The 25,975-nt window shown below is 36.7% G+C and overlaps 1 protein-coding gene across 3 annotated transcripts in view; it reads left to right on the forward strand.

The window, feature by feature from the left end:
* LOC128986860 (2-oxoadipate dehydrogenase complex component E1) overlaps positions 1 to 25,975 on the forward strand; it is a 62,136-nt gene that overhangs the window by 11,976 nt on the left and 24,185 nt on the right. For all 3 annotated transcript variants that reach the window (XM_054407436.1, XM_054407444.1, XM_054407452.1), the window contains 4 exons: positions 1,047 to 1,266; positions 16,383 to 16,553; positions 17,627 to 17,700; positions 18,519 to 18,623. In XM_054407436.1, the coding sequence (XP_054263411.1) occupies positions 1,047 to 1,266; positions 16,383 to 16,553; positions 17,627 to 17,700; positions 18,519 to 18,623 (570 nt within the window). The remainder of the gene's footprint in view (positions 1 to 1,046; positions 1,267 to 16,382; positions 16,554 to 17,626; positions 17,701 to 18,518; positions 18,624 to 25,975) is intronic.

Here is a 25,975-nt window from a genome sequence, read left to right on the forward strand (position 1 = left end):
GCCACAAATTTTGAAAACGCTTGCAATGTCGCCCTAGACATCAAAAGATCTAGCAATATCACCACAAACTTTTCATGAGCTGTCGCAGAAGTTAGCAATATTAAGGTTCTGTTGGCGATGTTAGACATAATGCCGAGAACGCTGAAGATTTTGCAAATGTCAGCAAGGCTATCTATATGTCACCGCAAACTTTGGCTATTATATGAAAGGATGTTGCCCGAAATTTCCAAGATTTGAGTTATGATGTTGCAAACGTCAAAAAGTTGGCAATGTGTCTCCAAGAACGGTGACAATTCAGGGACATTATGAATTTTGGTAAAATTTTTATTGTTGCAGCAAATGGTGGAGAATCTAGTAATGATACCACAAACTTCGGTAAATGTAGTTATGAGTCCATGACGAATAGGGAAGTTTTTTTTTTTATGTTCTTTAATACTGCAGCAATATTATCATCATCTCTCGTAATTACAGCTATATTGCTAAAATCTTTCACAGCCGCTTCTACACAAATGACATAGTCGTTTCTACACAAATGACAATCACCATCGCAACATTTTCTCCATTGATAGGTTGATAATTGTCATCATTAAATAAATCAGCTTATCCCGAATCCTTGCTAATCTGAGCAGGGTTCGGTCCCAGTTAGTTCGGAATAGCGTGACTCTACTACTATATTGAATTCTCAGACATAAGAACCATTTGACTAACTGTATATAATGTAACTGCAATCACATTATAGGGGGGGGGGGGATTTCTTTACATTAAATATAATGTTAGGTTTGATACTCAGTGTTTATTTTGAGCATGTAACAATTCCTAACTACAGTATAATGTTTTTGTGCCAAAAGTGATCAATGTTAATACAATTTGGCTGAAAAATATTTTAAAGTCTAAACTGTGTATAATTATTAATAATATTAATATCTATAAAAGAGGAACCATGTATGTATGTATATATGTATGTACCTTATGGACTTAACAACCAGAAAGTTAAGTGTAATGAAATCACTAACATAAATATCTAAAAAGTTTATTCATTTCCACAGGAGGAAGAAGAAAAGGAGTGGTTTGCCAGCCGCTTAGAAGAATTAACAAATGAACCAGTAAACAAAGATTTTGAAAGAGTTGTGGCCCTAGAGATGCTGAAATGTCAAGCTTTTGACCATTTCATGGCGAAGAAGTTTGTCTCTCTCAAACGGTATGGGGCTGAAGGGGCAGAGTCAATCATGGCATTTTTTCTTCAGTTCTTAAAATCTTGCGTCAATGGTAAGACAAATGTTTTGTTGTCTCCTAATTTTTGTTTCAAAACTTTAAAAAAATTACATTGTATGAATCCTAGAGCAAATATAGTTTTTTTACAAAATTAAAGTTGAAACTTAATATTTTTAGTACGGTAGCAGCAGGCCAATATCAGGAGCACATTAACGATGTCCCTATACGTCAAGCATGTTTAAAATAATCCTATTCCTGTTATTCCATTCTTACTGTTGATTGAGCCTTAGTTTGGTTCAATTCAACAAATATCTATACTTATAAAAGGCAAAGCCCTCACTGACACACTCACTCACTCACTCATCACTAGTAATTCTCCCACTTCCCATTTACCTAGGAGGCTGAAATAATAGGAAAACTAAGTTGTTTTTATTCTGATCGGACTCTCGGGCTTCGCCCCAGTGGCTCTGGAGTTTCCCATGTTAACCTTATGATTTTTCATGTTTAAAAGGAATTAATGAATCTTATCAGCTGTTTCAATTAAACAAGTTGGTTCTGTTCTATGATGATCAATAGCATTAAAGTTACAAGGATTACCAACAGGGTGCAGCACTATTTTTTTATTTTTTATTTATGACAACAGCTAATTTGCAACCAAAAGGTGAGTGAGCGTAGCGAACGAACTTAAACCTGGAGGCGAGTTAGCGTAGCGAACGAGCTAACCTGAAGGCAAGTGAGCACAGCAAACGAGCTCCAACTTAGAGGTGAGTGAGCGTAGCGAACAAACTTCAACCAGGACGTGATTGAGCCATGCGAACAAGCTCATTTTGAAAATTAAGAAGTTAAACGGGGCAAAGCCCACGGGTACAGCTACTCCAATATATACCAAATCACTATTTCCTTTTGTTGTAAACAAAACATTTTTACTTCTAGTAGAAGTTGGGAAAGTTAGTCAAAAATTCTAACTAGTTAGAAGTTATAAGTTAGTCCCGTAAAAAGTAACTGATAGAAGTTATAAGTTAGTTAGTTTAAAAAGTAACTGATAGAAGTTATTAGTTAGTTGAAAAACTAACTGATAGAAAATAAAGTCAGTTTTAGTAGAAATTTAGTTGTTCACTGGGCAGTTGTTTTAAAGTATTTTTTTATGTCACATCTTGGTTACTAATATATACTATAATATGAGTAAAGATTGCGCAAGATGATTTAAAAAATGGCTCCTACGATTTCCTCCAATTTCAATGCTATTGAAAATTGCTTGTATAATACATTTGCATTGTATGATGTCTTACTAACCAAAGGGATAATTACGACTGTTCAAAAACATTAAGTGTTTTACTGCAAAACAATATACACTGACATTGAACTAAAAATCTAAAGGAAAGGCCAAGGAGATTTGTATTTTTCGACGATGCACCGCACGAATTGATGCGTTATTACACCATCCCGTAATTATAGTTGCAACGTTCCACGATCCCAGTGACTTAATGCAATAACGGTCGTCAGATAACAGATGTTATGTATCATGAGTTTTATATTGATTGAAGCTTATTGAGGACATTTTATAGATTGATCGTCCAAATTAAAAAGTTTTGTAGACTAAATAGAGGATAAAAGATGTCTAACAAAAACGAATTGACTTTACTACTTAATTAATCGTAGTAAGACTGAAAATATTTGTAGGCTTATAAGCTCTATTTTTTACCTCTTGAACAAATCAAACACCTCGAGCGAGATCGGTCCCCTACTTGTGTTTTAATCAAACATTGTCACATTTATTTACATTACCTACTACAACATAAACAAATGACATAAAACTTGTCAGATAATGAACATCAACTAAAGACAATGTTTTGACACTTGAGATGATATATCAATCACCAAACAAACATTTCCCCTTCCCACCCATCAGTGCTTGGGGTGTTGATAATGGCCGTCACTACCCTTTCACAGGCCCACTTATTGGAACATTGACAATTTTGCTTATGTACTGTTTAAATGTACATTGTCTCAAGATCATATGTTTTACTTTTTATATTAAGCTGTGTTCATGTTTATGTTTGTGTGATCAAAAAATAAAAGTGTGAATTCCTTTCTTTAATATATTTTGTTTCTCATTAATTTAAAAGTTTATTCTTATAAGTAATCAAGAGAAAGAATGCCTTGGACAAGTACGTATCTAAAATTGGTTAGACATTATGGCAAATGCTAATGAAAAGATATGTATAGAGAAGCTTTTGGGTGCAAGTAATTGGACTAAATGGAAGATGCTTATCCAGTTGTTGTTAAGACAACAAGGCTTGTTGAGTTTCATAATGGGATCTGAAGTCAGACCTATTACTAACATCTCTGGATCTGAGCAAAATGCTATTGCAGATTGGGACAGAAAAGATGCTTCTGCTATGTTATACCTTATGTCATCTCTAGGCGATGAACCATCTACACTGGTTTTGACTTGCTCGACTTCTAAAGAAGTTTGGGATTGTTTAATATCTGTGTATGAACAGTCTAGTGAACAAAGGCTAGATCGTTTGCTAGAAGAGTTTTTTAGGTGGGATCGGGATCCTAATGAGGACATAGCTACCCATGTTGCAAAGCTTCAAAAACATTTTGCCGAATTAAATGATGCGCTTGAGAAACAAAAGGAATCAAAGCTTAGTGATAGAGTTTTAATTGCAAGAATTTTATCTACTTTGGGGCCAAGCTTTCGTGAATTCAGAAATGTATGGGAAGCTATGGCATCTAAGGATAGAACAATTAAAACACTAGTTGAAAAGCTTCGCACTATAGAGCAGCGTGATAACGTGGAGTTACTTAAAACTGCTTTATATGTTTCAAAACCCATGGGTACAAGGGTTAAAACAGAAAAACAAGGGCAGAGTAATCAGAATCAAAAGCAGGTTACTAATATATTTTGTTTTAAGTGTAAACAAAAAGGGCATAAGGTTCCTGATTGTCCACTTAAAAAGAAGTCTACGGGATCTACATCTGATAACAAGAAGGATGTGTCTGCAAAACATAGTTTTATGAGTGGTAATGAGTTAACTTTTGCAAATCGGGACGTTTGGATTGCGGATTGTGGTGCTACTCATCATGTAACGTGGTGTAAAGATTATTTTACAGAGTATTCACAATTTTCAGAACCACAACTTATGTCTGGCTTCAGTGATAATGCTTCTGATAAAAAGTGTTATGCCGAGGGATCTGGGATCATTGTTGTTAAAACTAAAGTTGGTAAGGAGCTAATTCAAATGACTGTAGAAAACGTTTTGTATGTACCTAATTCTAGAGCTCATCTGTTGTCAGTCAGCAAGGCAGCGAAGAAGAACCATGTGTTTTCTGCTGACAATCTTGGATGTAAATTTACCCTAAATGGTATTGTTACATTGACTGGACGTTTGCATGGGGATTTATATTTTCTTAACATGCGTGCTATTTGTCCTATACAACCCACTGTACAACTTGCATGTAAGAAAGATTCTTTACAGCTATGGCACGAACGGCTAGGTCATCAGAATCAACGCCATATTAAACAAGTTTTGAAGATGAATGGAATTAATGTGACTGGAGACATGGGTCTGTGTAATGGATGTGTTCTTGGTAAATCTCATCGTGGTCCATTTCATTCTCGTCCAACTTGTCCTGAGGTGGTTGGTGAACTGATCAGTACAGATGTCTGCGGACCTATGGAGGTCACTTCTCTTGGAGGTAACCGCTATTTTGTATTGTTTAAAGACTACTACAGTAAGTATCGCCAAGTATTTTTCATAAAGAATAAAAGTGAAGTAGCTGATTGTATGCGCATCTTTCTTGCAGAAGCAAAACAAGGTGGAAAGATCATAAAAGAAATGTTGTTTGATAACGGGTCTGAATTCCTATCAAAGGAAACTACGAGAATCATTCAGGAGTATGGCATTAAGATACGTACAACTTCTCCCTACTGCCCTGAACAGAATGGTTCTGTTGAGAGGGACAATCGAACGATTGTGGAGTCTGCTCGTTCTATGCTTCAGAGGAAAGTCTTACCGAAGTTTCTTTGGGCTGAGGCTTGTAATACTGCAGTTTACCTCCTTAATCTTACAGGACCAAGTCCTGTAGAAGGCAAATCACCACTGCAATTGTGGTCGGGTAAGAGTGTTCCAGGTCTGCAACACCTCAGAGTATTTGGAACTAACTGCTTTGTACATCAGCCGAAGCAAAAGCGGAAAAAGTGGGATGCTAAAAGCATTGACGGAATCTTTGTTGGGTATCATGGTTTGAGAGATGGATACAGAGTGTATGTACCAAGCAAACGGCAAACTGTTATAAGCCATGATGTTATCTTCGAACCTGAGATATTCCAAGGAAGTACTGTTCCTGATAATGAGCCATTTTCGAGCGATGTAGTTCATTTTGACATCACTTCAAAAACAACAGAAGTGGAAACTGACAAAGCGGCACCTCCTATTGTTTTGGAGGGAGGTGAGCAGTGTGATGTATTGTCTCAAAATGAAATCACGGAATTGGAAACTGATGAAGTGGCAACTCCTATTGTTTTGGATGGAGGTGAGCAAGACGAGTGTGTTGTATTGTCTAAAAATGAAACCACAAAAGATGTGTTGCGACAAGGAAAACGAGTGAAAAATGTACCAAGTTGGATGAGCAGTGGAAATTTTGATCTGATGCTGGTTCAATCAGAAACACAGATGTTTCCAAGGTCTTACAAGGAAGCAATGGTGTTGGATGATGCATCTGACTGGAAGGCTGCTATGGACGATGAAATAAAATCTATTCATGAAAATAAAACTTGGATTTTGGTGGATAAACCAGAAGGAGCTCGTGTCCTGGGATGTCGTTGGGTACTTCGAACCAAACCTAATTCTGATGGTTCTCATGAAAAATACAAAGCTCGACTAGTAGCCAAGGGATATGCACAACGTGAAGGAATTGACTATAATGAACTGTTTAGTCCTGTGGCACGTTATGACACCATTAGATCTGTGCTAAGTACGGCTTCCGTTAAAAATCTGGAATTGCGTCAGTTTGACGTGAAGACTGCCTTTTTATATGGTGATCTTTCAGAGGAAGTTTACATGGAGCAACCTGAAGGTTATTCTGATGGAACTGGACGTGTGTGTAAACTACAAAAGTCATTTTATATGGTCTGAAACAATCTCCTCGTTGTTGGAGCTTGAAACTTACAAAGTTTCTTGAATCTCAAGGTCTTAAGAGAAGTAACTCGGATCCCTGTCTCTTTTATAAAAACGATCAAGGGAAGAAGCTACTTGTGATTATTTATGTAGATGATGGATTAGTAGCTGGGACCGACAATAGCATCATTGATGACTTCATGAAAAGCTTATCCAAAGTTTTTAAAATCAAATCTGGTGAACTTGACAGTTATTTAGGATTACAGATCAAGAAAAGTTCAAGTGGAATATGGATTGGTCAATCAGCCTATACTAAACGCATATTACAACGTTTTGGTATGAGTGACTCGAATTCCATTTCTACACCATGTGAAAGACCTGTAAACAATGGTCCAGTGGAGTCTGTCAGTGGAAAAGTTCCATACCGTGAGGCTGTTGGAAGCTTGATGCATTTAAGTTGTGTATCAAGACCTGATATTTCCTTTGCTGTGGGATTGGCTGCGAGGAATATGGAACATCCTACTCAAGCGGATTGGTTGAGTGTCAAAAGGATATTTAGATATCTTCGAGGAACCAAAAATGTTGGTATCTTGTACAAGTCCTCACCGTGCAGTAATCTGGATGTTTTCACTGATTCTGATTTTGCTGGAGAAGAAAGTACTCGGAAATCAACGTCTGGGTTTATCAGTTGTTATGCTGGAGGTCCAGTGAGCTGGCGAAGCGAGAAACAGCGTTCTGTAGCACTGTCTACGACAGAAGCCGAGTTTGTGGCTGCATGTGAAGGAGCTAAAGAAGCAATATGGCTGAAACGTCTGTTTGAAGAAATAAGTTGTCACTCACAATTGACACCTGTTCTGAAAATTGACAATGGCAGTGCTGTGAAACTCATAAAGAACCCTGAGTTTCATCGCAGAACGAAGCATATCGAAGTTAAGTACTACTTCGTCAGAGAAAAATTCTTGGAAGGACTTGTTGATGTTGAACATGTATCTACAACATATCAACTTGCCGACATCCTTACTAAACCTCTCAATCGAGTAAGGTTTACACAGCTTAAAGTAAACATTGGACTTTGTGACATTTAGTTTCAAAATTGTGAAGGGAGTATTGGAACATTGACAATTTTGCTTATGTACTGTTTAAATGTACATTGTCTCAAGATCATATGTTTTACTTTTTATATTAAGCTGTGTTCATGTTTATGTTTGTGTGATCTTAGGGATGGACGGGATTGAATTTTTAGTTCGGGACGGGACGGGACGGGATTTTTATTTCCTTCCCGATTTTCGGGACGGGACGGGACGGGATTTTTTCTGTGCATAAAAAGAAAGTCCCCCTTGTAGTTATCAAGTATTGCAGTTACCAAAAAAGGCATACGAAATCAATCTTTACCGTTTGTGGCACTGATCTATAAAACCAAAAAATGGGTAACAATTTTTCAGGTACCTATAGAAACTTGTGACTCGCGGTATGACTCACGGTCACGGCGCGATCGTCGGTATGACTCACGGTCACGGCGCGATCGTCGGTATGACTCACGGTCACGGCGCGATCGTCGGTATGACTCACGGTCACGGCGCGATCGTCGGTATGACTCCGCGGTCACGTCGCGATAATTGGTATGACTCCGCGGTCACGGCGTGATTGTGGGTATGACTCCGCGGTCACGGGGTGATCGTCGGTATGACTCGCGGTCACGGCGCGATCGTCGGTATGACTCCGCGGTCACGGCGCGATCGTCGGTATGACTCCGTGGTCACGGCATGATCGTCGGTATGACTCCGCGGTCACGGCGTGATCGTCGGTATGACTCCGCGGTCACGGCGTGATCGTCGGTATGACTCCGCGGTCACGGCGTGATCGTCGGTATGACTCCGCGGTCACGGCGTGATCGTCGGTATGACTCCGCGGTCACGGCGTGATCGTCGGTATGACTCCGCGGTCACGGCGCGATCGTCGGTATGACTCCGCGGTCACGGCGCGATCGTCGGTATGACTCCGCGGTCACGGGGTGATCGTCGGTATGACTCCGCGGTCACGGGGTGATCGTCGGTATGACTCCGCGGTCACGGCACGATCGTTGTTATGACTCCGCGGTCACGGCGCAACCGTCGAAACGACTTCGTCTCCTACGTTCGCGGACCTATCGCTCGCAATAGCGGCGTCATCGGCACTCGCGAAGCGGCAAAATCGCCGGCGATCGGACCAAATCCCGTCCCGAAAAATTCCCGAATCAAATGTAATCCCGTCCCGATAATCGGGAATATTTTTTTCCCGAAAAATTCCCGAAATTTCGGGACCCGTCCATCCCTAGTGTGATCAAAAAATAAAAGTGTGAATTCCTTTCTTTAATATATTTTGTTTCTCATTAATTTAAAAGTTTATTCTTATAAGTAATCAAGAGAAAGAATGCCTTGGACAAGTACGTATCAATACCACTGCATTCCAAAGCAACTGACTTTCTCTTTCCCCACCCCCCGCGTTGTTTGTCTACAAGGGCACTGATCTCTCACGGCCGCACGCAACCCTCACTGATCACGTGAAATAAATAACCAGTATTTGAGATGCTTCCGCATAATTGGGAAAGTTAGTTGAAAATTCTAACTAGTTAGAAGTTATTAGTTAGTCCCGTAAAAAGTAACTGATAGAAGTTATTAGTTAGTTAATTTAAAAACAAACGAATAAAATAGAAGTTAGCCAAAAAAACTAATGAATAGTGCTATTCGATAGAATTTCTATTAGTTATTCCCAAGTATGACTTCTACACTATTTTACAGAGGAAAAGTTGGTTATTAATTTTAGATATTTTGAAATCTCAAAACTGCTAAAGGTCTCAAACCATGCCCAGTTGTATACTATTTTATATTACTGAAATCATTAAAATGTTCATCATGTTCTCTAAGAGCTTTTAGTTTCAACAAATTCAAACTAAATACTTAAGATTAAGTGTTTTAGATGCTAAATGCTTGTATTGAAAGAGCTCCAGCATGGAGATTTTTATTTTAAAACTCAAAGAGCTTGGCATTAATGTCCCTAACAAATTTGATAAACAAGTTTTTATTATAGCTTAAGATTAGGGATGGGCTGATTCCAATTCTCAATGAAGAATCGCCGATACTCGATACTTCGCTTCAGTGTACTCTGTACCGATTCTGAAAAGTGAGGTTAATTATGGTACAAATTTCGACTGACGAAGGTTGTAAAGAGTAACACAACATAATTATTTGAAATACTCTGAAGTCAGCTAATATAAATAATTCCAAGTTCATTATCTCACATCACATTTGTAATAGTTATACAATCTAAAATAGCGTGCCCTTGCATTTCTCAACGAATTACGTGTACAACTAACAACAACTAGTAGAACACTAGTTGAATGATAGAGGCTCAACCACTTAGAGCCACATAGATGTGTTATCACTTGCCGCTATGTTGTCAGATCGAGGGCAATGTTGCCAGATTGGCCACATGGTACAAGCATTGAATATATAAATATAATAAATTGTATATAGTTAATGGTAATAGTATAAATCATGTTAGGCTTTATGTACGAACCACAGGTTACTTGTCCATTTTACGCCTCTTCTGCACAGCAACATAGACGTAGCACTTTGAGCTGACCCCTCGATCCTTGGCTTTTTAACCAAACCAGAGCTTAAAGGGTGATTTGTTGGCCACTGCTGTAGAGTATCCACTGCTGACTTTCCCACTCGATTCAAAACATAGCCAGCAACCTATTGAATATTAATCTATACTTATTTAATACGCAAGCAGGTTTTTTGTGACAATTACTCCTCCGAAACTACTGAACCAATTGACATGTTTTTGGTGTCATTGGAAAGAGGGTAACGTGAAGTTGTGCAGGAAACTTTCTTTTTAGGGAAATAATGAGAGATTGAGGGCCTGGAGCCCTTTAAAGTTTCGTATTTCTCCATAAGGATAACATGGGATATAATTTTTATTTACAGAAACATATGTTTGTTACTTGAAAATAGTCAAAGGCTACTAGATAACAATTGCTGTGTATTATGACTCTTAATGTGTACCTACTACATTTCAATCAAGGATTGTGTACCTTAATGTTTACCCATAATGGATCTTACTACTTTATTTTAATGCTGGGAATAGTAAAATTTAGTGGAGAATAAGTTACCATGATTTAGAAAACTTTACTATAATAATTTATGTATTTAAATCATAAATCTTTGACATTATTAATTCATTTGAAACTAAACAGCTGATCGACAAATCAAACAAATCATCTACTTCATCTGAATAATGTTATTACACAACCATAGTTTTTTTTAACCAATATCTTGATACCTTTTTACCTGTGGGTGTATTTTGAGTTTGCAGTTATGAAAGCACCAAGCCAAGTAACTTTTATCAAATGTTCTTTATAAACTAACAGTATTAATGAATTACTACATGAACTTGACAAGTTAGGTAATTAATGGTCAGTATGCCAAGGGGAAGAAGAGTGAGTCCTCAAAAACAGACGAAAGCGGAGACATCCATCTAAAAAATCCAACTGAGTTTTTAAATATAGAGGTCAGTGGATTGCCAAGACACAGATTAGACTAATAAAAGGGGGCAGGGGAATTATTGGTGAGGAATAAATACTCAAAAATCAATAAACAATCATAAAGGGCCTTATTAATGGCACAAGGCTTCATGTGATCAGAATGGTTAACAACTTAATAGAATGTAAAGTCTTAACTGGAACAAGTGAGTGGGGACGTATTTTGATTTCGAGGATAAAAATTCACCCGTCTGAAAAAAACTTACCTTTTAAAATGGAAAGATGCTAATTTCTGTTACCTTTGGCATTTGCAGCGCTGTTCTTACCCAGACCAATTTCAGTCATGAGCAACTATATTATATGTTGTTTTTAGTAAGGCTACATCTTTTAATAGGATACGCATATTCGTTACGGAAAACTCTGACGAGGGTAATCTTCCTGAAGGTAACTTTAAGGCTAAAATCGTAGTAGGTATTCATGGAAGTGCTTTTGTGATTAAAATATTGTTTTTTAGTGTTTATTTTTAAAAGTGTGTTTTCTTCAAGCAGCATTTTTATGACCCTCAAAATATGCTACATAGGCCTATTGGTTTGATATTATAAAATGTTTTGTTAAATGTGTTTTTAAAATCTTTAAAAATAACTACCCTATAACCTTGCTCGCTGCCTATAACATACTTGAACTTGAACACTTATTAATTTACTAAATATAATACACATTACAGCTAGAAAATGGCTGGACTGCTTCCCTTCCAAGGCTTCATTATTACTGTTTAATTTTTGTCGTCGAGTCAATAGGTATATATAATACGATGAATTTGTTTTCTAAATTCATATGTTATTTTGCGGGGCATTGAGCCGCACAGGTTCACTAGTTAATGAATTAATTATTGACTATTAATTTTACCTCAATTAAGTTTCAAATGACTTTGATTAGTCATATCAAAATTCAGAAATGTCTACTACAGACAGCTGAAGTTGGGTTCCAGATTCCAGGAACCAATCAGCAAGCGATGACAGATTTCAGTCATCCAAAGGCACTGGACGTGAAAACAAACAAACATCAAAACTGATGAGTCAGTCCACAATAATTTAAGAACAATGTGTAGCCAGCAGTGATGACAAGTTCCGCCCACATTGCTACAGGAAATGTTACATTTGGATTGGCGGATTTGAAGGTACGGGCCATTTCAACAATCGTTCTGTTCTCTCTCTCTCCACAGCACCATTTTGTCCGGGTGTATATGGCGCTGTCAGACATTGGTTTACACCATATTCTTTGAGAATTTGACAAACTTCGGCGTTGTCAAATTCACCACCGTTGTCGCTGAAAAACTTCACAGAGAGCCAACACTTCACACAACGCTTCCTTGACAGCAGATTTTTTCCTTGCGACAAAACAAAACAGTAGCAGTACCTTGAAAAGTGGTCTTTTATGACGATCAAGTAACGACAACCTCCGAAGGATGGGTCAAACGGGCTGCAAACATCACCTGATAATAACTCACTTGTTGCTGAGGGGTGTTCCGAATGGTAGACGGTGTGCCTTTCCGAACTGACACGGTTCGCAGATTTCGTAGTTGGCTGCCACTCTGATACCCATTTTGGATTCGAGCTTCGATCGGACGTAGCGTTTTCCATGTGTCCCCAGCGCTCATGATTGCAGAGTGTGATTGCCTTCTGCTGCATTAGCGCAAACCTCAGACGGTTGAATTTGTGAAATGATGCACGATACAAAGTTCCACCACAGTTTTGAGTACCTTTGAATACAGTTTGTTCGTTAATAGTGAACCAATTAGTCAACTCAAACCTACTATTAGGGTTTCGATCATGAGCTGCGAGTATGGACACAAATTCTGAGAAATGTCAGGAACATACTAGACATCGTTGAGTGTGAACGTTTCGAGTTTTCCATTTTCATACTTCGCTACTTCAACGATTGCACTGCCAAGGGCTTTTATAACTTCCTTTCCTGCCACTATTTACTGTTACAATCGAGTTTGCAGGAAAAGGTTTGTAATCCGTAAACCAACACAGATTTGATGTAATGTGCCGCGAAGCGCCATTTTCGATACACTACTGGTCATTCGCGGTCACGATATTCATGTCACTGCTGATGGAAATCAGCACACTTGGGTTGTCGGTCACATTAACTTGTGAGCCCTTCGCTCTCTTCTGATCAGTGTCACTCATTTTTGAGCTAGTGCTAATGACATTAGCTCGAGCTGGATATGCAAGCTTGCCGTCACCTTTCCATTTAAAACACTGGTGAATCCAATGACCTTTCCCTGAACAGTATTTGCACAAAGTGTCACCTTTTGGTTTCCTATTCTTTTGACCACCGCTGTTTGTGTTATTAAGAATGCCACCAGCTTTTGAAGTATGAGCAACATTGCACTCATGAACGATCAATCCAGATGAAACATCTTCAAGTTTCTTGCTCTCGTTTGCCTTCATAAGTAAGTAGCTAGATTTAAACGATTTAAAGTGCTTCGGCAAAATGTGTAACACTTTTGACACAAACGGGAGCTCAAGAAAATCTTCAACTGTTTGGGTGTTACGTGTTTTTAGGCCAGCTGCAAATTCGGGGTTTTGGTTCTTCAATCTTGAAAGCACGTTCAGGGCATCCTCGGTATCAACCCATTCCATACTGAAGAAATCCAAACACTGGCGAAAAAACTGGTCTTCTGTCTTGTTATCAAACTGCTAAACCAAAATGTCCCACGGTTCCTTAGCTGATAATCTTCCGGAAATACCTTGATGTAGATCATCACTGACACCCAGAGAAATAACTATTTTTGCCTGAGTCGTGGATTTGTTGAATTTCTCAAGTTCTTCCTTTTTGGCTTTAGTCAGAGGCTCAGAGAGGGTAGACTTTACTCTTTCCCTCGACGATATCAACTGCATCAAACAACTCCAGCACGTCCTACCTGCGATCTTTCCACATGACAAATGACAAATGACAATTCTTTATTGCACATAACATCTGTTAAAGTTATTACAAATGTAATACACAGACAGGTACATTGTCAAGGTTTCTAATAAATAAGGAAATCTTAATAGGTATATAAAAAACCTAGGATTTAGCCAGTAAGTTACCCCTACAAAGCTACAGCATGGTGGAACTGTTTATGTTAGGAGAGGTTGATGAGAGATTGGGTGTCTGTTACCAGGAGTCGTTGAAAAATTCCTCAAGAGTGTAATATGCTTTTTCTACTAAAACTGTTTTGATTTTGTCTGTAAATTTTGCTAAGTTTAATTGCTTTAAGGAGTTTGGAATTTTATTGTAAATTTTTAACCCCATATAGAGAGGACTTGTTTCATATTTTTTAAAATTATGAGTGGGGTATTGAAAAATGTCTTGTCTTCGGGTATTATATGAGTGATTACTAAGATAATTTTGAAACATACCAGGATTTCCATGAACCATTTTTAAAATTTCAAAAACGTTTTTTGAAGTTAGAGTTAAAATTTTAAAATTTCGAAACAGTTGTCTACATGATGTTTTTTTGGGGCAATTTGCAAGAGTTCTGATTATTGACTTTTGTTTTTTAAAAACTTTGTGGACATCTGTGGCTGTCCCCCATAATGTAATACCATAGCTTAAAATAGAGTACACATAAGCATAATAAACATTTTTACATACTTCCAAGGAGGTAACCTGAATTAAAACACTTAAAGCATATCTTGTTGGACTGAGTTTTTTGTTTAGAAAATTAATATGTTCTGTCCATTGTAGTTTACTATCCAAATATATCCCTAAAAACTTTACTACATTTGTGGGCGAGGCAGTAGTTTCTGTTCCAGTGGTTGAATTTCTCAATTTGAAAATTAAAACACTAGTTTTATCTTCATTCAAAAGTAAGCCATTTTTTAAAAACCAATTTGCTATTTCTCCAATTGTTTCTTTGACATCATCATGTAACATTTTAACAGTACTTCGTCTGATGAGAGCTGTTGTATCATCTGCATAAAGGGTAAAGTTACAGATTTGACTTGAAAAATGAAAAGGTAAATCATTAATATATGTGAGGAATAAGAGAGGACCTAGGATTGAACCTTGCGGAACTCCATAGTTATTATTTGCCCAAGAAGAGTATTTGTTCCCAGAGGCGGTTTTAATTACTGTTCTTTGTTTTCTATCGCTTAAGTAAGACTTCAAAAGTTCAATTATTTGTCCATGAAAACCAATTGCTGTAAGTTTTTTGATAAGAATTTTGTGATTAACACAATCAAAAGCCTTGGATAAGTCGCAGAACACACCAGCTGTGCACTGCGACTCATCCAAGGCCTTCAAAGCGCAATTTACAAAGTTGTTTAAAGCTGATTGGGTATTTAGATTTTTACGGAAACCAAATTGTTCCTTGCAAAACTTGTAGTTATTTTCCAAAAAGCTAGATAATCTAGTGTGAAGAATTTTTTCATAAACCTTTGAAACATTACTTAATAAAGAGATCGGTCTGTAGTTCTGTACGTCATTTAAACAACCTTTTTTGTGAATGGGTACTATTTCTGAGAGTTTTAGTAGTTGGGGAAAAACACCTTCTGCAAAAGATTGATTAATTAGTGTAGCCAAGATGTTTGATATTTCATTTGCTGACCATTTCAATAATTTAATGGGTATACCGTCCCAGCCACAGGCATTACTGTTCTTTAAACTTAGAATAGTTTTTTTTACTTCAATTTCATTTGTTTGACGAAGATTACCTAATTTTGTCACATCGGCCAATCTTCTGCTCTTTTCAATGGTTTTATACCTTTCACGTATTCCATTTGTAGAACTGGATGAACTCGATAGAAAGATATTCCAAAGAAATATTCGTGAGACAGAAAATCGCGTCAGAATAAATCTTTCTTACCGTGTACTTTGCAGACTAGATTTCCTAACACTGTTATGTACATAAAACGACGCTGGGCCCAAAACCTGTTGAATTATTCTCCCAAGTGGAGTTGTTTAGGGAAATCTAAGTTTAACTAAAATGTAAAACCAATTTAAACTATAAAACAAAAAACAAGCAAATGTATTTGCGGTTGAAAACATGCAAATGTATTTCTGATCAATGTTTACAAGACATGGAACAAAATTAGACTAACAAAACAGACAGCTGATAATAAACACACATTCACATCATCTGTCCTATCATCTGACTATTACAAATAAAAGGCAGGCATTTTCAACTGTGACATGTTGATGATTTTACCGTTACCTGGGAGATGGAAAAAGGTGTATAACACGGAGAATGGATAATGGTTTGGATTTTTTTTATGGTAATGAAAAAGTCAGGAATTCCATTTGAGAAATCTTGTAGACACCCTGCATAGCATTATTAATTTACAACCCAATAACTAATGGCATCTCGGTCTAGTAACAATCTCGCTTGGACTCAAACCAGCAACCTTTATATTTGAAGGCGAGCACTAAAAACACTTGTTAGATTTTAATCAGACAAAAGTGATGAAGAAGCTCCTTATAAAAGTACATAATTTCTCTTTAGTCAGTTTCCCACACTGTCGCTGTTTCAGGAGGACTCACGGATCTGATCATTGGAATGCCACACAGGGGAAGATTGAACTTGCTGATAAACTTACTTAAACTCCCTCCAGAACTGTTGTTCCACAAACTGTCGGGCAAATCTGAGTTTCCCGACACAGCAAAGGCCTGTGGTGATGGTGGTGATGTTATTAGCCATCTCAGTGAGTGTTTGTATTCATATTCATCATAGAGTAACATTTTATTCTAGAGACACGTATAAACTATGAATAAGAATTTTGAAATTAATTATTTAAAATTTTTATATTTCCGCAAGCATTAGATCATATTTTTAACCTATATATATATCTGTCCTAGGCCATGTGACCCATCTGTTCGGAAAAGCTTAGGTCAATGACATAAAAATGTCAATGTGTTGTTAACAACTCACAACTTTAGATGTAACATGTTTCTTAATTCTTCTTTTCTTCATACTATAAGATCTAGAATTGGTTAAATTGTGTTTATTTTATATAGTGATGTTTTTCCCATTATTTCCATATAATCATCTTAGTTTGTTATGCACACTAAAACTACAGTAGAGTCCCGATAGTACGAAATGGTTGGGACCGTACCCATTTCGGATTACCGCATATTTAGGATTAAAAGTTTTTTTCTTTTTAGTTTTTTTGTCTTAGGACGCTAGGCATGAGCCCGGATTTTTTTTCACATTACTTTAGGCTAGACCTAGGGGTTGTGGCATTATCACTTAGATAACATCCATTGATGATTTGGCGGGATAGGAATTCAGGACGAAAATGAAAAATGTTTACTAAAAAAATGGTGAAATATTTACTAAAATACTCTATACAACAAGTCTATCTTGCCCGGCCGCTACAGAATACTTCGACGAGGTACATCTAACTGTCGTTACACACAGTTTCGGCTTTTCCCAATGGGTGACAGCACATATTGGGTCATCACTTTTTGTGTCTACAATAAATTGCATTAATTTTGTCACGCTACGGTGAGTTTCGACTTTCTCCAATAAGTTACAGCACTATCAGTAAAAAAATGTTGAGTAAAAAATTAACAAAAAAATTAAAGTAAAAAAAAATTATTTTTCGGTTTTGGATTAAGCAGACTTTTGGATTACCCGGACTGTACTGACTTTTAGCAACTAGGTTACTTAATACTGTTGTTTATTTATGTCTACTGTACTTTGTTTCATTTACAGCTCTTTCAGTAAGCTCTACATGATAAATATTTCTAAATTACATTATATGCAATTTTTCAGTTTCCAACACAGAGTTAGATATTGATGGCATTCCACTTCAAGTAACTACTCTGCACAACCCTTCTCATTTAGAGGTGCGTCTTTCATATTTTTAAAATTTTTGACTCGTTGACTATTCTGTTTGTGTCAAATATATCGTAAACAATAAGTACCCCAAAAATTAAACAAAAACAAGTTGATTTACCTGTCCAAACAATTTGTAGCTTCTTAAAACGAACAATTTTGCCTCGGATATATTGGCTCCCTGATTTTGTTTATTATCACACAGGGAAGAGTCTATGTGATAATTTATTGGCAGCAATTGATGTCAGCAATGTAATGCAGCATTTAATTGCTGCCAATAAATTATTACATAGACTCCTCCCTGTGTGGTAATATAAAAAAAAATCAGAATGAATATATCTGAGGCAATATAGTTTATTATAAGAAGCTAGTTTATATTGGTCAAACAGGTAAATCAACTTGTTAACTTATTTGTTTTTAATTAGCCTGCTCATAATATTAAGTTCTTTACGGGGTTTGTTTGATAATCGAGGTACTGTTTTGAAGTTTGACTAATCCTAAACTTCAGAGCTGTCATCATCTAGTTATGTTAGTGAACCTCCATTATAAGTTTTATGCTCATGAAATATTTGTTTTAATATTGAATTAATGTAATTTAATTTGTGTGTCATTGGTTTTCAATTCGAGTTAGTCAATAAGGTTATAAATTTGGACTTGTTTCCCAGGTACTCTTCTGATTGAAATAGGTAGACCTATGTGCTGTCATTCAACCTCGTATAATAGCAAATTGACAATCAAGAGAGTTCATGGTTTGTCAAGAAGCCCTTTTGCTGTGGATACAATTGTACTTATTGTTTAGTTTTATAAATGATTTTCACCTTTCTTCCAGGCAGTAAATCCGGTGTCTGTAGGGAAAACTCGATGTCGTCACCTAGAACTTGGAGAGGGAGGGTATGGAGTTGGAAGTTGGTCTGACAAAGTTCTTAATTTACAGGCAAGTTTTGCAACATATAGTTTCAATTTGATTGAATTATAAATTCTCTGTGACAACAACGCACTCTTGGGTTTGTAGTTCTGAGTTCATGAATATGAATGCAAGGTGAGTGTGAATGAAGTGAGATATTCTGTGCAGCTTTGTTAACCCTTTGAGCCCCAAGTGCCGATATATCGGCATGTCAATATTGTGCTGAAAATGACACAGTGCCGATAAATCGGCACCCCAAGGTCATGAGCAGAAAGACAATATGCCGATATATCGGCCATCTACTATTTTATATAGTACAGCGCTATTTTAACGTATTTTGTGTATCAGAAAACGTCATTGCGTAGCCAAAGCATAAATAAAATATATTACAAGTAATATTTTGTCAATTTTTATTTTATATAGTATTTATTATTGTTTCTAAAACGATATCGGCAGGCTGTGTCGTCTGTATCGCTCAGCTGTCTCATGAGTCAGCAACTCTGTTGTTTGTTGTTGTTTGTTATTTGAGTAACTGCCGGTGTTTGTTATTGTTTTTTTACGAGGATACCGTCATTTTTACTACAGATTTGTGTTGTTTGAAGTTCATTTCAAAAGTTTTATTATTCTTTTAGTGAGTTTATCAAAACATCATAATGGTAATCAACTTTAAACTTACGTCTGTAACTGCATAATTATTTGAGTGCATGCTATAGCCCTTGCATGGACATGGAAACCTATTTTCATAACTAACTAACTAACTAACTTAGGCCTAGTTCCTTTCTTTAAGGGGATACGCCACTATCTGTAGGCCATATTTTAAATTTTTTTTACATTTTCCAAAAGTTGCATTTTTAGATAGGTCATTTAAATGTGAACATTTAGCTAAAATTGTTTGCCAATCTGACAACTCCTTCTAGTATAAAAAAAAATAAAATATAAAACGCCGCAACCAGCAATTTAACAAAATTTTGAACTATTTTTTTTTGTTCCTGATATGTACACTTTTAATTGTGTATCATAATTATGTATTATGAAGGTATAAAGTAGGGTACATTTATGTAAAACAAAATAAGTACTTTGCTATTTTTATATATAATATAAAATAATAAATTAGTGTAGTTATGGGAATTTTTCTCCTGCCAACCACCTGTTACATCACCTGCGATTATCTCAATACCGTGTTTTTTAGGTTATTATTGTACAAAAGTTTGAATAACTCCGTTAGTACTATACTTATAGTATTCAAATTTTCACCAGACCTTCTTTATATAGTAATAAAGGATTTTGTGTATAGTAAGCCCTATAGCATTACATTTACTAAAAATATTTATGTTTACGCAAAAATTTTAAATATTTTTTTCAGCTTTTTTATATTTTGAATAAAAGGTGTCCTAAAAATTGGGTTTTTTTAGTTACCATAACGATTATACACAGAATTACTCATTATTTCATCCTGAATCAGGAAATAAATAGAATATGTCATTCTGATCAGTAGTTGAAAAGTTATTCTCAATAACGAATTCTTAAAAATTTTGGTGAAAAAAAACTAAAAACGCATATAAATTTAGTAAATAAGTTATAAATTCAATATTTTTGTACCTAAATCTTCTAACTAAGTCTAGTATAAACAAAATATACTAACTAGGTTGACAAAAATAAAATAATAAAAAAAAAGTTGGAGATAGTGGCGTATCCCCTTAAGTTCTTTATCCTTTATTTCTTGCATGTTGACTGTTTTTATTTGTCTAAAATATGAGTAAAAAAAGAACTAGGGCAGAATCTCCTGTTAGTGAAAACACTCTGTTGTGTAACATTCAAGAAGCAGGTTTGAATGTATATTCTGCCGACAAGAACAGTGATGACTCTGACTTCAGTGACAATATTGCAAGTTCTGATGCTGATTCATCCTCCTCAGAACTAGTTGACGACACGGATGAAGACCCGACATATAGCCCGGAAAATAGTGGTAGGCCTAGACTAGGTTTTTTGCAAAGACCGATCAGATCACCTCATATGTTTTCCTCTGATGAAGAAGACATTGATGATGTCCTTCCTCTGGCAGATTTGCCTCAAGAAGTAATTGATTTTAATTTAGGCCAACCATCAACTAGCAGTGACACTAGGTTTGGCTTAGATAGGCCTATGCCTACAGAAGAAGCTAGACCTACTGATGCTATACCAGATTTGCCAACAGATACCGGTACTCAAACTGCTAGGGATTGTGCTAGGCCTAGGCCTAGAGGCAGGGGTTCACACAGAGGGAGAGGAAGAAGTCAGGCTCAAGCAAATCGTAGTAGGCGAAGACCTGTTGAACCTGAGTCCAGTGACTGGGATGAACTCGAGGAGGATAATGATCCGGGTTACCAGCACAACTTCACTTTCAATGAAGTCCCAGGTCCTAAGCATTGCCCACCCAGAAACTCCTCGCCAATTACCTATTTCTCTCTGTTTTTTACTACTGAATTGATAGCAAAATTTGTAGTAGAGACAAACAGATACGCTACAAATTTCTTGCGATCTGCTGAACATGGCTTGTCACCTCAGAGTACATTGAGATCTTGGGTAAATTTAACCTCTGAGGAGTTCAAAGGCTTCCTTGCTGTTATTATAAACATGGGCATAATCCGGAAGCCTTCAATCAGAAGCTATTGGAGCCAGCCATCGTCCCTGTCCACTCCTTGGTTTGCAAAAATGTTTTCTCGAACACGGTTTGAACTTATCTTAAAATTTTTTCATTTGGTTGATGGCAGCAAACTTGTGAAACATGGCGAACCGGGCTATGACCCATGCGGAAGATTTCAACCACTCATCGACCATCTGAACCGGTTAGCCAAGTTTTACTATGTACCCTACCAGAAACTATCTGTCAATGAGTCGTTAGTGGGGACAAAAAAGCGGATTGGCTTGACCCAATACCTCCCAAAAAAAAACATCACAGGTGGGGAGTGAAGCTGTGGGTACTGTGTGACGCGCTAACCCATTACTGCATGGCACTTTTTTGCTACAAAGGTGCCAAATACAGAGAAAATGATGAAGAAACCACTGAGCATGGCCTGGCATTCTCTGTAGTCAACAAACTAATGAACATCGCCAACTGTTTGAACAAAGGCTTTCATCTATTTTTGGATAATTTTTTCACTACTCTTCGCCTGGCTAGATACTTATATTCTAAATTAACTTGGCTTACAGGAACTGTTAGAGTTGACAGAGTAGGTGTGCGCACTGTGCTACGGGGGAAATATGCTGTTGGACAAAAAAAATACATTCGAAAAGGACCCGCCTTGTACATGGCCTACCGAGAGAAACCGACCAACAAATCTCAGTTTATTCTGTTATCAACCGATAGCAAGGCAGAAAATGTAAGATATACAAAAATGAGAAGTAGGAAAGTAATTGTAAAGACTAAGCCTAGAATAGTCCATCAGTACAACAATGGCATGGGGGGCATAGATGGTACTGATCAAATGTTGTACACTTACCTTGATGAGCGACATTCGATGAAACCTTGGAAGAAAGTGATTTTTAACATATTTGGCCGCATGATGCTAAATGCATATGTTTTGTACAAACTTAACACCGAAAAACCAATGAGCCGTGCCTCTTTTATCACAGCTGTGGTGGATGAACTAGCAAATTCTTGGTTCGAAAAGAAATACGGAGTTGCCGGTAGAGGTGGGGGTGACGCAACAGTTGGAAAAGGGTTTGGGTTGGAAAAAGTTCCTGATAACAAGGAAAAGAACTGTTCTGTATGCAGTGGAAAAAAAAACCCAGATGGAAAAAGGAGAAGAGCGCGCACTATGTGTTGCTTTTGTAAAGCAGGACTGCATGCGGAGTGCTACAATCGCCACAAATGCAACTAAACGTTAACATTTGGATTTGTAAATACTGTAAATAGCCTTTTTTAATAATTTTATAAACTAGTGTTAGTTGAATACTATTTTCTTCTTTTCTGAGGTCTTTCTCTGATACAGCACATAACAATTTTTAAGACATTATGTGAGTTATTGGTGTTATTTCCATTTACAAACTAAAACTTTTGGTGTTACGGAACATGGTGAAAAAAACTTTTTGGTGAGTAAAACAAAATATTTGTATCAGATATATTGTTAAGATTCTTAGTCTTAGGTCTGTTCCATTAGTTTCTTTCAATTTGATATGCATCTCCTACATTGATACTTGTATACTATAATAAAACATGTTTGTTGCGGTAACTAGGCCGATAACGGATATTGAAGTATTTATCATAATATACCATAAGTTGGTCATTTATAAATATTTTTGCACCAAATCTTTAGGTATTATTTAGAAATGTATAGTGACTAATAAAAATGCAATAGGATGTGCCTCCTCACTTATTCACTTATTTTTTATACATCTCAAAATAAAAAAATAAAAAAAGTTTTTATTTTTTTATTTTATTTTTTTATTTTTGTCAACTAAAATTTTTATTTTTTATTTTTATTTTTATGCCAAATTGTTGCCATAGCAGTAAGCTAAAAAATAATGCCAAAATAATTTTTCTATCTCAATATTAAATAAAGTTATAAACAAATTAATACAATGCTGTAAAAACCGCCTATTTTGGCCTGTCATTCCCAGTACTGACCATGCAGTATAGGCATGTCACCTCCAAAAAAATCGCAAAAATTTTTTTGGGGCCCAAAGGGTTAATGACCAAGACCAGCTGTCAGCATTTGTATATAGTTTGAAACCAGTTATTTCCCTTACTCGCTCACTATAAATTTCTCACACAATATCAGAAATAGTAAAACGGCTGTACATCGTGGTTACAAAAATAATTAAAATAAACAAAACAGTTGTTAGAGAGTTTTTATTACAAGCATTTTTGAATGTCTTGAGAGTTTTATTAAGATATATATGTTTTGGCCAGTAGAATATCAAGTCTTGATTCACAGGGAAGACAAGAGTTTTCTCAATATTTAGCTTATCAAACTTACATATTTTAAAATAATAATTTAGAATTCTCAATATAAATCAACACATTCACTACCAGGACTCACAGGGCCCCTCATATCTGAAGTGTGATGGCTGGTAGCCAATGTGTCAATATTTTATGTAGGAAATGAAACAATAATGTTAGATTTTACCTAAGGATGGTTTATTTTTGAAAGACATGTTTTTTAGGCGAGGTTTATTATACTGTATTGATCAGCTTGTGGGCTTCACTCACCTTAATTTGTTAATTCAGGACTCGTCAAATGTAACACAACGAAGACACAAACACACATACACGCACATAAAAATCGTCCTTGGATTAATTTACTCCGACGTTTCGCGGGACCAAGATAACGTCCCGCTTCCTCAGGGAATTAAAACTTTGTTTCTCTCGCGTACACGAGCCGAACGCCTAACCACGACTGCCGGATCAGCTGTTCCAGTAGAGGGGGGAGGGCAGGGGGGTTGGTGGACGTACTGGTTATTGTAGATAAGCCTTTGACATCCTTGGCCTTGTCTCTCAGCTGTTCTAGTTCTTCTTTAATTATTGGTAAATAAACAGTACTAACATCCACCGATGGTCGTGATAGAGGCTCATCTTCAATAGCCATAAATAGCGACTCTGCCATGTTCCGTTTCCTCCAATCCGGTTCTTTGTATAGAATTTTGCTCGAATCCCATTTTACTGTATGATTTGTCTCTAATACATGTTCACAGATTCTCGAGCCATACCTATCCTTATTTTTAACCTTTTTAACGTGTTCGTTAATCCTCACCGTCACTGGCCTTGACGTTTGCCCTACGTAGTTTCTACCAATTTTCAGGTTTTAGTTTGGTGAGACGGCTACGAATTGTGTCTTTACTTTTGAAAACTGTACGAATTTTGTATTTTGAATTTATGCGCCTTAATTTTTCTGAGACATTTTTAATATAGGGTATACAAAAAGTAGTAATGGGTTTTTCCTCAGTGGTGGGTTCCAATTCTCTGGAGTTATTTACTTTGTTTAGGGCCTTATTAAAAATAGATTGGGGATAGCCACAGTTGTTTAAATGTTGTTTTATACTGTCTAGTTCTATTTTAAGTATGCTGTCGTTGCTGCAAATAGATTTAGCCCGTTTGATAAGACCGATAACCAAGCCTGTTTTGACATGAGTTGGGTGATTAGAAGCAAAGTTTAGATATTGTCCTGTAGCAGTGGGTTTTCGGTAGACGCTAGTAAGCCAGCCTTGATCAAATTTTTCAACTAGTACGTCTAAAAATGGTAACCTATTGTCTTTTTCAAGTTCAATAGTGAATTGTATGGAGTCTAATTGATTATTTAGGTGGTCTTTAAATTTCATAAGCTCTTCCATTGAATCCTCCCACATACAAAACACATCATCTACATAGCGCAGCCAGATTCTTGGTTTGGTTTGAAATGATCTAATTGCATCCTGCTCAAATTTATCCATAAAAATATTGCTTAAGATGGGGCTTAGAACCCCGCCCATCGCCATACCCTGGGTTTGCTCAAAAAAATAATTTTCAACTTGAAAGTAGTTTGACTTAGTACAGACTGTTAGTAGTTCCATAATGTTGGATATGGGGATCTTAGTTTTATCTTCTAGATTGACGTCGTTTTCAAGCTTTTCCCTCACAATTGTCAAACAAGGGTCGATCGGAACGTTAGGGAATAAGTTCGTCACATCAAAGCTGACGAGGATAGTGCTATTGCTGGGTTTGTGTGGGTTTATTTTGTCAATAAAATCTTTTGAGTCTCTTATAAAACTATCAGACTATGCTTCAAATCACCCAACTCATGTCAAAACAGGCTTGGTTATCGGTCTTATCAAACAGGCTAAATCTATTTGCAGCAACGACAGCATACTTAAAACAGAACTAGACAATATAAAACAACATTTAAACAACTGTGGCTATCCCCAATCTATTTTTAATAAGGCCCTAAACAAAGTAAATAACTCCAGAGAATTGGAACCCACCACTGAGGAAAAACCCATTACTACTGTTTGTATACCCTATATTAAAAATGTCTCAGAAAAATTAGGGCGCATAGATTCAAAATACAAAATTTGTACAGTTTTCAAAAGTAAAGACACAATTCGTAGCCGTCTCACCAAACTAAAACCTGAAAATGAACAGCAAAACACAAAAAATATTATCTATAAAATTCCTTGTTCGTGTGGTAGAAACTACGTAGGGCAAACGTCAAGGCCAGTGACGGTGAGGATTAACGAACACGTTAAAAAGGTTAAAAATAAGGATAGGTATGGCTCGAGAATCTGTGAACATGTATTAGAGACAAATCATACAGTAAAATGGGATTCGAGCAAAATTCTATACAAAGAACCGGATTGGAGGAAACGGAACATGGCAGAGTCGCTATTTATGGCTATTGAAGATGAGCCTCTATCACGACCATCGGTGG

This window comes from Macrosteles quadrilineatus, unplaced genomic scaffold (genome assembly GCF_028750875.1).
Source record: "Macrosteles quadrilineatus isolate MER2022 unplaced genomic scaffold, UCM_ALF_1.0 Scaffold_1__1_contigs__length_201487025, whole genome shotgun sequence".
In the NCBI taxonomy this organism is placed as follows: Eukaryota; Metazoa; Arthropoda; class Insecta; order Hemiptera; family Cicadellidae; genus Macrosteles; species Macrosteles quadrilineatus.